We start from the raw sequence: 15,130 nt of genomic DNA, 5'->3' as shown, positions 1-15,130 counted from the left end.
GGACAGCCAGGGGGCCCCGTGCAGGGGGACAGCGGGGTCACCGATAGCCGGAGCGGTGGCACCTGTCCCTTCATGGGGTGTCCTGGCCAGGGGACAGGGCCACGTCGGTGACATTGACGCTGAGGAAGCTGCTGCTGAGGAGGAAGGAGGAAGGGGGAGCTGGGACCTGGCTCCGGCCCCCGGATCTCCCGGTGCTCCAACGGCTGCGGGTGGCCGCGGGCCAGCAGCACCGCTCCAGCAAAATATTTACCCGGGTGGCACCGTGCCACGGCCCAGCCTCCCGCCCGGCCCCGCGCCGCAAAGCACGGCAAAGCCCGGCTCGGCGCGGCAAAGCTCGGCTCTGCAAGGCAAAGCACAGCAAAGCCTGGCTCAGCACAGTAAAGCATTGCAAAGTTCAGCTCTGCAAGGCGAAGCACAGCAAAGCCCGGCTCTGCACGGCCCTGCAGCACAGCACCGCCGCGCGCTCCCGTCCCAGCTGGGGACAGCCCAGGGAAGGGCTCCATGTCACCATGGAGGGGACGGTGAGGCCGAGCTGGAGGGGACAGGACAAAGCGTCCCTTGGTCACCCCATGCCGGGGGTCACCATGCCAGGCTCTGAGCATCATCCCCGTCCCCATCCCGGTGTGGGACCCGAGTCGTTATGGCAACAGGTTCCCGGGCTCCTTCCCGCTGCCGTTGCCGTTCCTGCCGCCCGCGAAGGCGTCGTGCGAGGGGGTGGCCGGGTCCCCTCCCCGCGCTGCGGCAGCGCCAGCACCCGCAGCCCCCCGGGACCGGCACGCGCCGCCCACGCTCGCACCCACGCAGCTCACGGGCAGCACCCGCAGCTCAGCGCAGGGGGTTCCGCACCCAGCACCATGCTGGGGAGGGGACGGGGTGCCCAAGCCCCCTCCGTGCCATGCGGCTCTGGGGGCGTGTGCCACACACAGTCCTGCTCCTCGCCAGGGCAGCCCCTGTGGGCACCCAGGCTGCTCCACGGCAGAGCCACGGGTGCTCGCGCCGTGCTGTGCCGTGCCGTGCCGTGCCATACTGCACCCATCCCTGTGCCGTGTGGCGGGGGCTGCAGCTCCGCGCAGCACTGAATCCTCCTGCAGAGGAAGTAAAAATAGCAGCGGGTTCGGGGAAGCGGCGCTTGCCACCTCGCCCCCGGCCAGCGGGCACCGGCAAGGAGCCAGAGCCTTCGGGAGGTGGCACAGCAACGTTGGGGACACAGGGCCGGGCATGGAGGGGACGCGGTGTCAGAGGGACAGGGCGCTATGGGGTGTTGGGGTGGATGGGGCAGCACGAGTTGATGGGGACGGGACATTGCGGGGATGGGGAATTGCTGGGGTAGGGGGTAGTGGGGACGGGGCACTGCGAGGACATCGTGGGGACAGGGCGCTGTGAGGGTGGAGCACTGTGGGGACAGGGGACACTGGGGACGGAACGTCGTGGCACTGGGGTAAACTGGGGGTGGAGCATCGTGGGGACAGAGCACTGCAAGGCTGGAGCATGGTGGGGACACCAGGGCACCGGGGACAGGGTGCCATGGGGACAGGGCATCGTGGGGACACGAGGACACGGGGCCGCCGATCGCCGGGTCCTAAAGGTGAGCGCCGGGTGGGCGGGGCCTGGGCGGGGGAGTGGGCGGGGCCACTGGGTGGGCGGGGCGCGGGGAGGAATCAGTGGGTGCCAGGGCCCCCCCGTGTCCCTCACCCCGGTGTTCCCCTCCGGACGCTTGGGTCCCCTGCCGACCCTGCGGGAGCGGGTGCCCACGGGTCCCCTTTTGAGGTCCCCCCCTCTTCTGGGGTCCCTCCCCAGACTGTGCATCTCGAGACCCCCCCAGCACCCCAGGACCCACCGCGGGCGCCGCCCCCGGGCTCAGGGCCCCCCCGGAGCTGCAGCGGGGGCCGGTGCTCCCCCGGGCGCAGAGGAGGCGCCGGGAGCGGGAACACGCGTGGGAGCAGCCGTGGGAGCAGGAGGGGGCGGCGGGCGGGGGAGGGAGCGGGGGCCTTAACCCCTTCCCTGCTGGGACCCCCCCCAGCGACAAGCCTGGAGAGCTGCAGGGGGAAGGTGGGGGCAGCCCCCTCCCCAAATGGGGCTGCACGGGGGGCCGGGACCTGGCCACCCCCGCGGTGGCACCTCATGGTCCCGCTGCTAGTGTCACTGCCCGGAATGGCCGGGAAGCACCTGGGGGGTGGCCTAGCACCCCCTCTGTGCAATGGGGAAACTGAGGCACTAAGCAGCGCTGGCAGGACTGGGGGGCTGCAACCCCAGATCGCCACCATGAAAGGGGGTGGCACAATGCGGGGGTCCAACCCCAGCATGACAGGGCGGGGGGGCTGCAGCCCTGTGTCCTGGGAAAGACAGGGGGGCTCTGACCTCAATGTGAGGAAGGGACATGTCCCCACACCCCCAGTGGGACAGGGGCACCGGTGTCCCCAGCAGGGTGGGCAGGGGGCTGTGTCCCTATGTCGTTGCCCCTGGTGCCATTGCCAGCCCCCACGGGCGCTGCGGCACGCTGCCGGCAGATGCCACCGCCGGCACGGCTGTGTGGCACTGCCCGGTGCTGGCACGGCTGTGTGGCGAGCGCAGGCCTGGGCACGGGCTCAAGGGCTTTGGCACGGGGTGGCCGCGGTGGAGCCACGGCTGGAGCCGTCCTGGTGGCAGCCGCCGGCCCACGCCAAACCTCACACCCGCACCCCGGGGTGCTCCTGGTGGGGCTGGGGACACTCGGGGGTCCTGTGACAACACCCCCGGGGTTGGGACCCCAGCTGGTGGGGGATGCGCTGGCATGGGGGGGTCTGTGCATGTGGAGCCCAGTGCTGGGGTCTGAACAGTTAAAACCTATGGGGGGGCTGCAAGCTCGGAGGTTTTGGGGGATGCAGCGGTGAAACCCAGAGAGGAGAAACACCCCGGGGGGGACATGAGAAGCAGCCGTGCCTCAGTTTACCCACCTGTAGCACGTGCCCTCCGCAGCCCGAGCCCCCAGCCGCCACCTTCCCCAAGGAGATGTGACAGCAGGGGACACAAAAGCCCATCCCGATGTCCCGCAGTGAATGGGGGGCTGCCACCCCGCTCCCCCCACCCCGTCCCCATTGATGTCCCCCTCCCGGGAGGGGCCCTGGCTGGTGCACCGGCCGCCAGCACAGCCCAGTTTGCTGCCGCCATTCCCAGAAGAAAGAATAAAGTTAAAACATCTGTTAATTTATAAACCAATTTAACCATGACTGGTTAATAAATAGCTACCAGCTGCCAACCCCCACCCTCCGCCCAGGCGAGGGCGCGCGGGGAGCCGGGGACGCGCACACAGCCGGGCTTGCCCGTCGTCCCCGTGGCCACCCCAGTGTCATTGTCACTTCTCCCAGCAGGGGGGTCCCCAGGGGGCGCCCAGAGGGTGGGGGTTTGCTGGGGAGGGGCTGGTGTCCACGGGGAGGGTGACACGGTCACGGCACCCGGAGCGGGGGTCCCGGCAAGGGGACTGTCACCTGCAAATCTATAAGGGAGGGACACGAGGGCGAGCGTGGCCTGGCCGGGGATGGTGCCCAGGTGGGGGGGTCGTTTGTGTGGGGGGAATGGGGACATGGGGACACAGGTGCCTGTGGGTGGGGGCTGCGCTGCTTCAGGGTGGGGTGCTGGGAACCACAACGGTGGGTGCCTGGGGGTCCAGGACTGTGCGTGCGTGCACAGGGGGGTGTGTGCATATATGTGTATGTGTGTGCATCCATGTGCATGTGTGTGCATCCATGTGCATGTGTGTGCATCCATGTGCACATGCATGTGTGTGCATGGGAGTGCGTGCATGTTTTTGTATGTGCATGTGTGTCTGTGTGCACCAAGGATGCGCATGTATGTACACGTGTGTGCACAGGAGTACGTGTGTGTGTGCACGCACAGGAGCATATGTGTGCACATGCATGTACATGCAAGGTATGTGCATGCATGTGCGTGCACGTCTATTTGTGTGTGCACCAACGGTGTGCACGTATGTACATGTGTCAGGGAAGTGCATGTGTGTGCACAGGAGTGCATGCACACGCATGTCTGTGCCAGGGATGTGCACACGTGTGTGCGCACAGGAGTGTGTGTGTAAGCATGCATATATATGCCAAGCATGTATATGTGTGTGCGTCTGTGTGTGCATGTATGTGTGCGCAGAGGACTGCACGCATGTTTATGTGCATGTATGTTCATGTGTGTGCCAGGGAAATGCACGCGTGTGCACAGGAGTGTGTGCATGCACACGCACTTTGCACACTCTTGCACGTGTGCACGTGTGTGCACAGACCTCACTTGTGTCCATCCCCCCCCAGCAGAGCTGGGCACCAAGCAGGGACTCCCCGACTCTCCCTGGGGAGCTGCTGTCCCCACGGGCCAGGGGACAGTGTCACATCCCTTGTCCTGTGCCAGACCCGGTGCGGAGCATCCTCGGTGCATCAGACCTGGGCTGGATGTAGACAGAGAAGGGCCCGGCCCCAGCACCGTGGTGGCCACGGCAAGGGGAGCAGGTGTGGGGTCCCCACTCCTGCCCCTAAGCCCCCCTTGTCCCCCGCTGTGGGGCCAGAGGGCACAGCAGGGTCACAGTGCCCGGGGACACGAGCCCCCTCCCGGCCGCGCGCACCCCGACACGTGTCGCAATAGTAATGTAATTTGTCCGTTAACAATGGGCAGCTTGAGGTTTATATTTAATTACAACATTTGCACCAACCTGAACTCACCCTTATTCATCAATAATGCATGGGTTTGTGTTTATCGCTGCTTAATTAATCTGTGCTTACGACAATTAAAGGCTTGCAAAATCCCCAAAGGTGGCGGCGGGGAGCGGCTGCGCGGTGCCGGCGTGATCGCGGTGCTGCCGTGGTCGCGGTGCCGGCGTGGTCGCGGTGCTGCCGCGGTCGCGGGGCTGCTGTGGTGGTTGGTGGGAGCAGGAGCGCCTGCAAAGTGGGGTGACCCCCCAGGTACCCACATCCTTGGGGGTGTCCCCATGCCAGGAGGGCTGGACACCTTCCGGCCGAAGGGAGAGCCCCCAAGCACAGGGGGCTGCGGTGGGGAGCACCATGTACCCCCCGCTTCCTGCCTCAGTTTCCCCACAAGGAGACAACCAAAGCTACCGCAGCCACAGAGCCACCGTGTCACCCCCGGGGACCAGCCCTGCACCCCAAACCACCCACATCCCTCCTCCCAGTCCCTTTCTTTCTCCATTTTCCCTTTCCCCTCCCTATTCTCCATCCCCTCGCCCCCTCCCACCCACCATGGCCGGGGGTGCCGGTGCCCCCCGAGCCGGGCGGTGCGGCCGGGCCGTGCCATGCCAGCTCTGTGCCTTTAAGCGCGGCGCGGCGCGGCTGTCCCGGATCAGCCGGAGCGCCTATTAAAATTTTATGCGAAGTGTAAATGGGCCAGGTCTCCAGCTTCCCGCTCCCTCCGAATGATTTATTACTCGCAAATACCACAGAACTAATTAGTATAGTAATTAATTAATACGAATTTGCATATTTGCATGTGCAATTAGTGCAGTGGAGTGATTACTCTGAAAATGAGAAGTTGGGCTTGTCAGATGGTGGCGTGAACTGGAGTGGAAAAGCCTCGTGCAAATGAACCTGGGCGGCAGCGGCACGCGGCGGCACGCGGTGACACCGGCCCCACGCCGGGAGGGCGCGAGGCCCCACGGGTGGGGTGTTGGGGGGTGTCGGTCCTGGGGACCCCCCGCAATCCCTTGGCCTGGCCCTGGGCCCCCGCCATGGGGACCATTCCATCCCTCGGCCATCTCCATGGCGACTCATCGTGCCAGGCGCGTCGCCATGGCAACGGGCCGGGCCACGCAGCCTCGCCATGGCGACTGTCGTCATCGGCGCCCTGTCACCATGGAGACTCCCCCCCCAACACCCAAATCCACTCCCTGCCGGGCCCCCCCCCCCAACCCGGGTGTTGGGATTTGGGTGCTGCTCCCCAGGCTGGGGGTCCCCAAAGTCACGCAGGATACAGGTCCCCAATGTCCCCAAGGGATGGGAGGTCCCAGAGCACCCCAGGATGGTCCCCCTGGTGCCAGGGACAGTGATGGCAGCACCAGGCTGGATCAGCCCCCAGGGGCTGGGGGCCTGGGACCCCTCCAGGGCGGGGGTCTGGCACCCCCAGCCCTAAATCCAGCCCTTTGCCAGTGTCACCCCGGTCCCCCCTCACCCGTCCCCCTGTGCCCACCCTCCCCGCCAAGGCCAGACATCCCTCAGTACATTTTTGGAGGGGCCACCCGCCCCTTGGTTTGGGGACACCAGTGCAGAGGGGTGCAGGCGAGCGGGGCAGGGGGGCAATGGAGAGGGACCGGGCTGTGGGCAGCCCCCATCACCCTCACACGCCGTGTCCCCCACCATCGTGCCCCACTAGCTCTCTGAAATGGGCCCAAGCAGCCGCCATCTGCCACTGGGGGGCTGGTGCCAGCGGCGCTCAGCCATGCCATCCCCATGATGGTGACGCCGCTGGCCCCCCTGTGCCCTCCCCACCAGCCAGGGCACATCTGTGGGCTCCTGGGGCTTTGTGACGTCACAGTCCGGTGGTGGTGATGTCATAGCCCATTGTGACCTCACCCAGGGTGGCTTTATTACCCCACCGGCAGCCACTGGTGGCACAATGGCAGCTCTGCCTGATCACCGATCCAAGGCTGGAGTCCCCCTGTCCCAGGCCCCCAGTGTCCCCAAAGAGCATTTGACCCCAGCAGGGACAAAACCAGCGACTGCCAGGTGATGAAGGATCAATCTGGGGGGACAAATCCCCTAGGGCCACCTGTCCCCCCGCCCCAGGACCCCCCAACCCCACAAGCAGCAGTGGGTCCAGCATTTTCGCACTGGACAACTCCCAGGGTGTTGTTTGCCTAATTAACACCATGTGTTCTAAAACAGGCTGACGAGCCTCTGGCCCACGAGCAGCAGTCGGTGGTCGGGGTGGGGACAAGCCAGGGGGGGACAGGCCATGGGTCCGGCTGCCCCAGGGGACACCAGCCAGGGTGGGTGAAGCAGCAGCCCCGCGGTGACGGTGACGGGGACTTTGCATGGCACCAGCATCACAGCCCCAGGGCCCGCACAGCATCTCCCCATCCTCCTCTAGCGAAAGAAGAGGGGGTTTGCTAAAAGCCTCCCCAATCCCGTCTAAGTCAGGACCGCCCATTTCCTCCCTTTGTGCCTCAGTTTCCCTCCACCATCAGCTTCCTCCTCCCCAACCCACCCATGAGCCCATGGTCCCCACCTCCGGGACCTTTAGGGACATGGAGACAGGCAGGGCACTCACACCCCCATTTCCCAGAGCCCCCCAGCCCGCAGATGGGTCCCTGCTCACCCAGTGATGCGTCCCACGAGGGAGCTGCTCCGGGGAGCAGCCTGGGGCCACTTTGTCCCCGAAGGCAGCAGGGATGGGGACAGGGACGAGCTCGGCTCCCGCTCCCGCCGCTCTCCTCCCCTCGGCTGCCATTCCCCGGCGGTAGCTCCGCCGCGCATTACCGCATCCATCTCTCCCAGAAATATTGCAGCGCGGAGCCGGCTCCATCTGGCAGCGTGGCCCCCGCCTCCCCCCGCCACAGCGCACCGGGAGACGCCGGAGCCGGCTCCTCCACCCGGGCCCTGGACGGCTCGGTGCCACTGAAGGGGGACGGGGACCGTGCTGGCGAGGGGGACAGCTCAGGTGTCCCCAGGCCCATGCTGTGGGGATGCAACGTGGCCTCGCCACAGCAGCCGGCTGCGGTGCCGCACACCGGCCCCACGCTGGGGATGCGGCAGCCGGCTGAGCCCCGGCAAACTCGCCGCATACAGGGCCCCCGGGAGCCATCCCGGGCCCAGCTGGCTCCCAGCCGCGTCCTGGCACTGCCCGGCACCCGGCGCCCACGCCCGGCTCTGCCGGTGCCAACCCACTTCTGTCCCCCCACCATGTCCCTCTGGATGCCACACGTCCCCCAGCACCCACCTCTGGGCAGGGTCCCCATCCCTGTCCATCACCTTCCTGCTGGAGGGAGGGGAAGGGACAATGAGGAGGAATTTAGGAGGAGAAAAGAGCTTCCTTCAGCAGCCAAACACCCCGCTGTGCCCCCCCAGGGGACCCGGCTTGGGATGGCTGGGGACCGGAGGTGACCGTGCCAGGAAAGCTGGTCGCTGCACACAAGGACCAGCAAGCAGGACAGGGACCACAGCCCCGGGGTCACCAAGCTCAGCCCCCCTAGAGCACCAGCACCCCCCAGGTCCTGGTGTCACCCCCGTGTCACCTCTTCCTGCTGCTCCCCCAGGGAAGGGGACGGGGCTGCCCCTGCCCTGCTGTGCCCTGTGCCATCACCGGCTGCAGTGGAGGGGACAACACCGGGGTGGCACTGGGACCCCTCCTCCTGCGCACAGCACGGGCCGTGTCCCGGCACAGGCCAGCCGGGGGCCCCCGCCCCCCCCAGCCCCGGCACAATGCAGCGGTTTGGGTTTTCATCTCCCTGCTCCCCTTTCATCTCCTCTCCCTGTTTCATGTCTCCACTTTCTTCTCCCTCCAAGCGCTCTGCATGTTGATGAGCCGCACGCCGGCGCCCACCCTTACCGCTCACCGGCTGCTAATTAGGCGGTAACGGATGCACCAGGCCAGGGGCCTGTGGCTTCCCCCCCGTCCCTGTCCTTGTCCCCGCAGAGGCCAGCCCAGCCGCTCACACCGTAGCGTCTCCGCAGCCTCGGGCAGCCCTGGTGCCATCGTGGGTCCCCCATGGGCTGTGAGTCCCGTGCTGGGAACTGGGACATCACCAGCTTCGCTGTCCCAGCACTGAGGTGCGGCCAGGCTGGAGAGGGGCTGTGTCACCTACCTTGGGTCCCCTGTCCCACGAACTGAGGGCAGCGGAGTGAGGACTTACCCAGAGCTGGTGGCAATGGGCAGCGTCGGTGCGCAGTGGGTACCAGGTGACGATGGCTCCCAGGGCACGGTGATGCCCACCCGGCACCCACCTGCAAAATAAAGATGGTAACAACAGCAGGAGCTGAGTGGTGTCACAGGGAAGGGCTGCGACAGGCTGCGAGGCTGCCGGGGATCGGTGCCCCGGCATGGCACCGGCACGGCTGCGGTGGGCACTGCCTCCCGCGGGCCAGCTCCAGCCCAGGTGCCATCTGCTCGGTCACAGCCGTGAGTGACAGTCAGAGGGTTCGGCAACGTGCAGGAGGGACACTCGCAGCCGGTGGCAGCCCCTCTGTCACGTGCCATCCCCGACACCTGCACCAGGGGAGTGGGCACCGCCACCATCACTGGCACAGCCCTGGCAGCCGGGCACGGCCAACCCTTTGTCTGCGTGTGGGCACAGCCCTGACCGCCACCGCCACCGTGTCCCTGCCGTGACCAGCCGCGGCCGTGCCGCCGTTGACAGCATGTGCTGGTGTATGACACCCTGCGCCCGCTGCCCCGTCCCCTGCCCATGCCCCTCAAGCCAGGCAGGTCCTGGCCACCCTCGCAGGGACAGAGGGGATCCATGACACAGGGACAACCCAGCACAGAGCGAGGGCCTGTGGCTCAGCCACAACGGCCCAAGGTGATGGGATCCGGCTCCCAGGGACAGAACGCGCCTCTTCCGGGCTCCCCAGCCCCGCTGCTGCACACCCCGTCTGCAGGAACAAGGGAGATGGCAGCAGTGATTTCTGGCTGCGCGTGTGCTATAGTGGGGACTGAGCTGCAGGCTGGGGGTGACGGGGCGCTACGGTGCCGGGCGTGGGGCCGCGGCGGACGAGGAGGTGCCTGGCAGACAAAGGCCCCATCGTCTGCGCTACGGCACGGCTGGGCCTCCACCATCGGCACCGCAGGACCCGCATCCGCGGGAGCTCGGACCCTGTGTGCATCGGGGAGGGTGTGCATGTGTGTGTGCATGCGTGTGCAAGCCTGAGCATGTGTATTTGTGTGTGCGTGTAGGTGTGTACCGAAGGCTGGCTGTGTCCGTGTGTGCCGGGCTGTGCCGCCGGGTTGCAAAGACAGGCTGGCACGGCTGTGCAGCCAGGGGGGTGCTGGCATGGCAGGGGCCGTGGGGTGTTGGGCAGTTGGATGACCCACGTGCCACCCGAACGGGGACCCACGGCCCTGCAGCCACCAGCCCTGCCTGTGTCCACACCTGCAGCCCCCTGCACACACCCATGTGGCCGAACTGGGCATCGCTGCCACCACCACCACCACCGCCACCACCACCTCCCCTGGGCCCTGCCCACAGCCCCCAGCCCGCGCCAGGCCCTTGGCACCGCGGCCATCGCTCTTCGCCTGGTGGCTGAGGGTGGGGACGGACCTGGGCGAGCCGCTGTGGTATTTTGCGGCGAGCCGCAGATGCCAGCTCCCAGCAAGAGTCCCCGCGGCGTCTCCCCCTTGCCCTGCCGCCCGCCGGCTGCCCCTGGCACGCTCGGCCTGGCCGGGATGGCCGGGCTCCCTCGCCGCCCTGCCGCTGGCTCCATTGTTCAGCCCGGCCCCGCCATCGCCTGCATCTCGCCCGGGTCCCATTTTGCGGCGTGTAGGCAGAGCTGTAGATTTGGAAGAGGTTTTTTTTTTTTGTTTTTTGTTGTGTTGTTTTTTTTTTTTTTTTGAGTACAGAGTGACAGATGGCGAGTCCTCCTTCCCCAGAGAGACAAATCTCCCTGAATGCAAGCGCATGTCAATCATTAGCTCTCATGTGATAGCTCTCGCGCATGACGTGCCAACCATATGGCACTGGCAGCAGAGCTGGTACCCCCTTTGCTGGGTAGAGATGCCACTCTCGCCTCCTTTTGGATAGAGGACTGCAGGAGGCTGGAGCACCTCAAGGAGCCACGTCCCGGTCCCAGAAGATGCTGGGAACAATGAAATAAAAATTCCTCCGGTCCGCCCGAAGGTGAGTTATGTAAGAAGTGGAGGGCTGGGAGGGCAGTGGAGGAAACTTGAATGGAGAAAAGGCAACTTCCATGTTGATTTTGTTTCTCCGCCACGTCTCGCCTTTTTTTCCCCCGTCTTTCGTTCTCCCCTGGCCCTCGGTTCTCCCGCTCCCCATCGGCCCCACAGATGGGTTTTTCCCCATCCCCCCCGGAGACGCCCCAAGGGGGTTGTTGGGGCTTCGTTCCCCCCAGCCCCCCCCCGCTGCTGGGCGCGCCCGGGGCGGCGCGCTCCCGGCGGGACGGAGCGGGCAGCGGCGGCCGAGCGGCATCAACGAAATCGGCGCGGAGCCGCCTCGCCGCCGCCCCCGGGGGTCCCGACCCGGCGGAGCCGCCTCGCCGCTCCCCCGCGGCGCCCCCGGCCCCCGCCCCGGGCGGTGCCCCCCGCCCCAGCCCCACCGCGCTGCCCGGCCCCGGGGACGACCCTGGCAGCGCCACCGGCGGCCACCCGCGCGGTCCCCCGGGGGGGGGCCCGGTCGCGGCCACCCTCGCCGCCCCCCGCCACCCCCCGCCGCACCACCGTTTGATGCCGCCGCATTTTACGGGCCGCGCTCCGGTGGCCGGGGGAAGCCCCGGGGTGGGGGGCTCCGGGCAGGGCTGACCGGGCCAGAGGGGGTACGGGGGGTGCGACGGCCGCGCCTCGGTGCTCCGGCCCCGGGACGGCGGTGGCGGAGCCGCGACCGAAGCCGCTGCGCGCCTGCGGCGGGGAAAAGTTGGAATCGTCAAAGAGGGGCCGGAGGCACCGGACACGGCCCGTGGGGCAGCGGAGGGGGGTGACCGGCCCGGCCGGGGGCGGGGGGGGCGGGGGAAGCCGGAGCGGCGGGTGCAGGAAGCGGGGGCGCGGGGCGCGGGCGGCGGCCGCGGGGAGCTCGAGGGGGGCGGCCGGGAGCTGCGGGGGGGGGATCGTCGCCGCGCCCCGAGGGAGCCCCGGTGCCCCCGGGGTCGGGCGGCCGGGGCGGGCGGCGGCAGCGGGCGGCCCCGCGCCCAATTCGTTTTCGCCGGCCCCGGCGCCGCGGAGCCGCTCCCGGGGAGCGCGGAGGGGGGGAGCAGGGGGGGCGGCGGGGCCGCCGGTAACGCCTGGCTCTTTGCCCCCCGCTGCAGCCACCATGTTGACGCGACTTTTCAGCGAGCCCAGCCTGGTCCCCGAAGTACCGAAATTCGCCGGCTGGGCCGAGGAGTGCGAGGAGGATGCCCGCAGCGAGAAGGAGGAGCGGGCGGGGAAGGGCTGCGCCCTCCCCGAGGAGCCGCCCGAGGGTTCGCTGGGGGAGAGCAAGGAGGAAGGGGAGTTAGGCGGGGACGAGGAGGAGGAGGAGGAGGAGGAGGAAGGCTTGGAGGAGGCGGAGGGCGAACGGCCCAAGAAACGCGGCCCCAAGAAGCGCAAGATGACCAAGGCGCGTCTGGAGCGCTCCAAGCTGCGGCGGCAGAAGGCGAACGCCCGGGAGCGCAACCGCATGCACGACCTGAACGCGGCCCTGGACAACCTGCGGAAGGTGGTTCCCTGCTACTCTAAAACCCAAAAGCTCTCGAAAATCGAGACCCTCCGCTTGGCCAAGAACTACATCTGGGCTCTCTCCGAGATCCTGCGCTCGGGCAAACGGCCCGACCTGGTTTCCTACGTGCAGACTCTGTGCAAGGGGCTGTCGCAACCCACCACCAACCTGGTGGCCGGCTGCCTGCAGCTCAATTCTCGCAATTTCCTCACGGAGCAGGGTCAGGAAGGCGGCCGTTTCCACGGCCCCAACGCCTCCTTCGCCGTGCACCCCTACCCTTACCCCTGCTCGCGGCTGGCCGCGGCGCAGTGCCCGCCCGCCGCCGGCCCCGGTGCCCACGGGCTGAGGACACACAGCTACTGCGCCTCCGCCTACGAGAGCCTCTACGGGAACGCGTCCCCCGATTACAACAGCTCGGAGTACGACGGTGGGCTCAGCCCCCCCCTCTGCATCAACGGCAACTTCTCCCTCAAGCAGGACTCTTCTTCCCCCGACCACGACAAAAGCTATCACTACTCTATGCACTACTCGGCGCTGCCCGGTTCCCGGCCCGCCGGCCACAACCTGGTCTTCGGTTCGGCGGGGATGCGCGGGGGGGTCCACTCCGAGAACATCTTCCCCTACGACATGCACCTCCCGCACGAACGGGGCCCCATGTACGAGGAGCTCAACGCCTTCTTCCACAACTGAACCCCCCCCACCCCGCCCCACAACCCCACCGAGCGCCCCCCTCCCCGCCCGGCCGCCCCGTCCCCGAGGCGTGGGGGACACGCGAACACCCGCGGACCGGCCCCCGGGGCTCCGCCGTGGGCTTTGGTGCAATATGGGGACCCGGCCCCGGCGGCGGGTCCCCGCGCCCCGTGGGGACAAAGTGCTTTTTTGGGAGGATTTCCCCTTTTCCTTAAGTTATTATTATTATTACTGAGTATTTATTTAGTTAAATTATTATTGTTGATATTATTAGTAGTATTTCTATATTTATTTATTTTTTATTGATGATTATTATTCCCCCCGAAGGGGGGGGCGCCCAGCGGCGGCAGCGCCCGGCAGAGCCGCCCCCGAAGCCCGGCCCGCTGGGTCGAGCCGCGTCGTTTCCTTCTTAATTCGTTTTAATTTAATTTTATTTATATATATTTTTTTCCCTTCCATTGCCCCCCATTTTGGGCTGTTTCTCCCCTCCACCGCCGTGACCCCCACACTCCCCACACCCCCCCCCGGCATTGGACACCCGCTGCCCCGGCCCGTGGGAGCGAGAGGAACCTGCGCTGCGGCGCGGAGCGAAACTTTCCGAAGCAATAAAGAGGCGAAGGGAGGAACCCACATTTCTATCTATGCAAGCAGGCCCGGCCCGGCGGACGCTCAGAGATGCACTTTGCTTTGGGGGGGCCCCGGCCCCGCTCCCGGCCCTGGGAGCTCCTCTCGCAGCGCGTGTGTCAGGACGTTTTTTACCTGTTTTAAAAAACTTGAAACGGAAAAAAAAAAAAAAAAAAAAGGAAAAAAACAACCCAAAAATGAGGAAAAAAAATGATTAAGAATAACCCCCAGTCCCGCGGAGCCGCCCCGGTTCTCCCCAGCTATGCAAGCGGGGCTCCGGGGGGGCTGGTGGGCCCGGGCCAGGCCCGTGTGTCTTCGTCCCGGTTTGCCGCATTCCGTCGGTCGGAAGGCGCCGTGAAGCCGAGATAATGCGCTTTTCTTTAATTCCTTTTTCTTCTTTTTTCTTTCTTTTTTTTTTTTTGTTGTTTTCGGAACCCGCCCGCACCACCTTCGAGAAACCAGCATTTTTAGAGACCAGGGAGGAGGAGCAGAATTTCTGAGAGTTGTTTTCAAAACGAAAAAAAAAAAATAAAACAAACAAAAAAAGTTTTGCAAAAAAAAAAAAAAAGAAAAAAATAACCGGGAAAAAACAAAAAAAAATAGAAAAAAGGGAAAAAAAAAAAGAAAAAGAAAAAAAAAATCACAAACCGTTGTAGCAAAGGGGACCCGCCTGTCCGACACCAGAAGTGCTTTCGTGTTTCTGTTCCGTTTCATTTCGATTAATAAATATTTATGGCCAACGATATGCAAGAGCCCCCCCGCGCCGGGAGCCGCTCCCCGCTGTCCCGCTCCCCGCCGCGGACACTGTTTGGCGGAGCGCGGGGCCGGGGGGTCCGGCGATACTGCATGCATCGTCCCGCCCCCCCCGGGGCCCCCCCGGACGCTCGCAGCCCGGTCCCCGCCGGGGCGGCCCCGCCAGGACTCCGTCGGCCGTGACGAGCCGCCGCCGGTGCGATTCGCGGCGAACCTGTAATTACCGAGCGTCCTTCGACGGCGATTAATAAATATTCAATGTTGACTCCGCCGACTTCGCCGCTTTCCTTCCGCCCCGGGGGTACCGGGGGGCACCGGCCCGACCCCCGGTAGCGGTGCCTCTCGGCGGTGCCGGTGCCTCCGCTGCTCCCGCCGTCCGAGTGCGCGGCCCGCGGTGCGGCGGCGCTGATATAACGCGGCTCTGCCCCACGGGTGTCCCCCCCGGGACCGGGGAGGCGGTGTCCCCCCACCTCGCCAATAAAGGCACCGGGATCCGGAGCGGCCGCCCGGCTCGGTCCCGGCCCCGCCGCTATGGGTGAAGTGCGGCGGTGACACCGCTCCGGTCCCCCGGGACGCTGGTGCCCGGAGCTGGCACCGGGCCGCGGTGCCGGTGGCCAAGGCCGGGTTTTCGGTGCCGGCCCCGGTACCCGGTCGGCTCCCGGCGCGGTGCCCGGTCCCGGTGCCCGGTGCCCGGTGCGGAGCTGTCCGCCACGGCGGTGCTGA

General features: G+C 66.3%; 1 protein-coding gene across 1 annotated transcript; it reads left to right on the top strand.

Annotated features, from left to right (window-relative positions):
• Positions 1-11,956: 11,956 nt before the first annotated feature.
• Positions 11,957-13,030, top strand: NEUROD2 (neuronal differentiation 2; the record flags this gene model as incomplete). Its single annotated transcript, XM_082070676.1, has 1 exon — positions 11,957-13,030. One exon carries the CDS (start codon positions 11,957-11,959, stop codon positions 13,028-13,030), a length of 1,074 nt encoding a protein of 357 aa, XP_081926802.1.
• Positions 13,031-15,130: the final 2,100 nt, after the last annotated feature.

This window comes from Streptopelia decaocto, assembly GCF_964273445.1.
Source record: "Streptopelia decaocto genome assembly, chromosome: 22".
Taxonomy (NCBI): Eukaryota; Metazoa; Chordata; class Aves; order Columbiformes; family Columbidae; genus Streptopelia; species Streptopelia decaocto.
The sequence above is the reverse complement of the archived record's forward strand: the minus strand, read 5'-3'. Positions and strand labels throughout refer to the sequence as shown.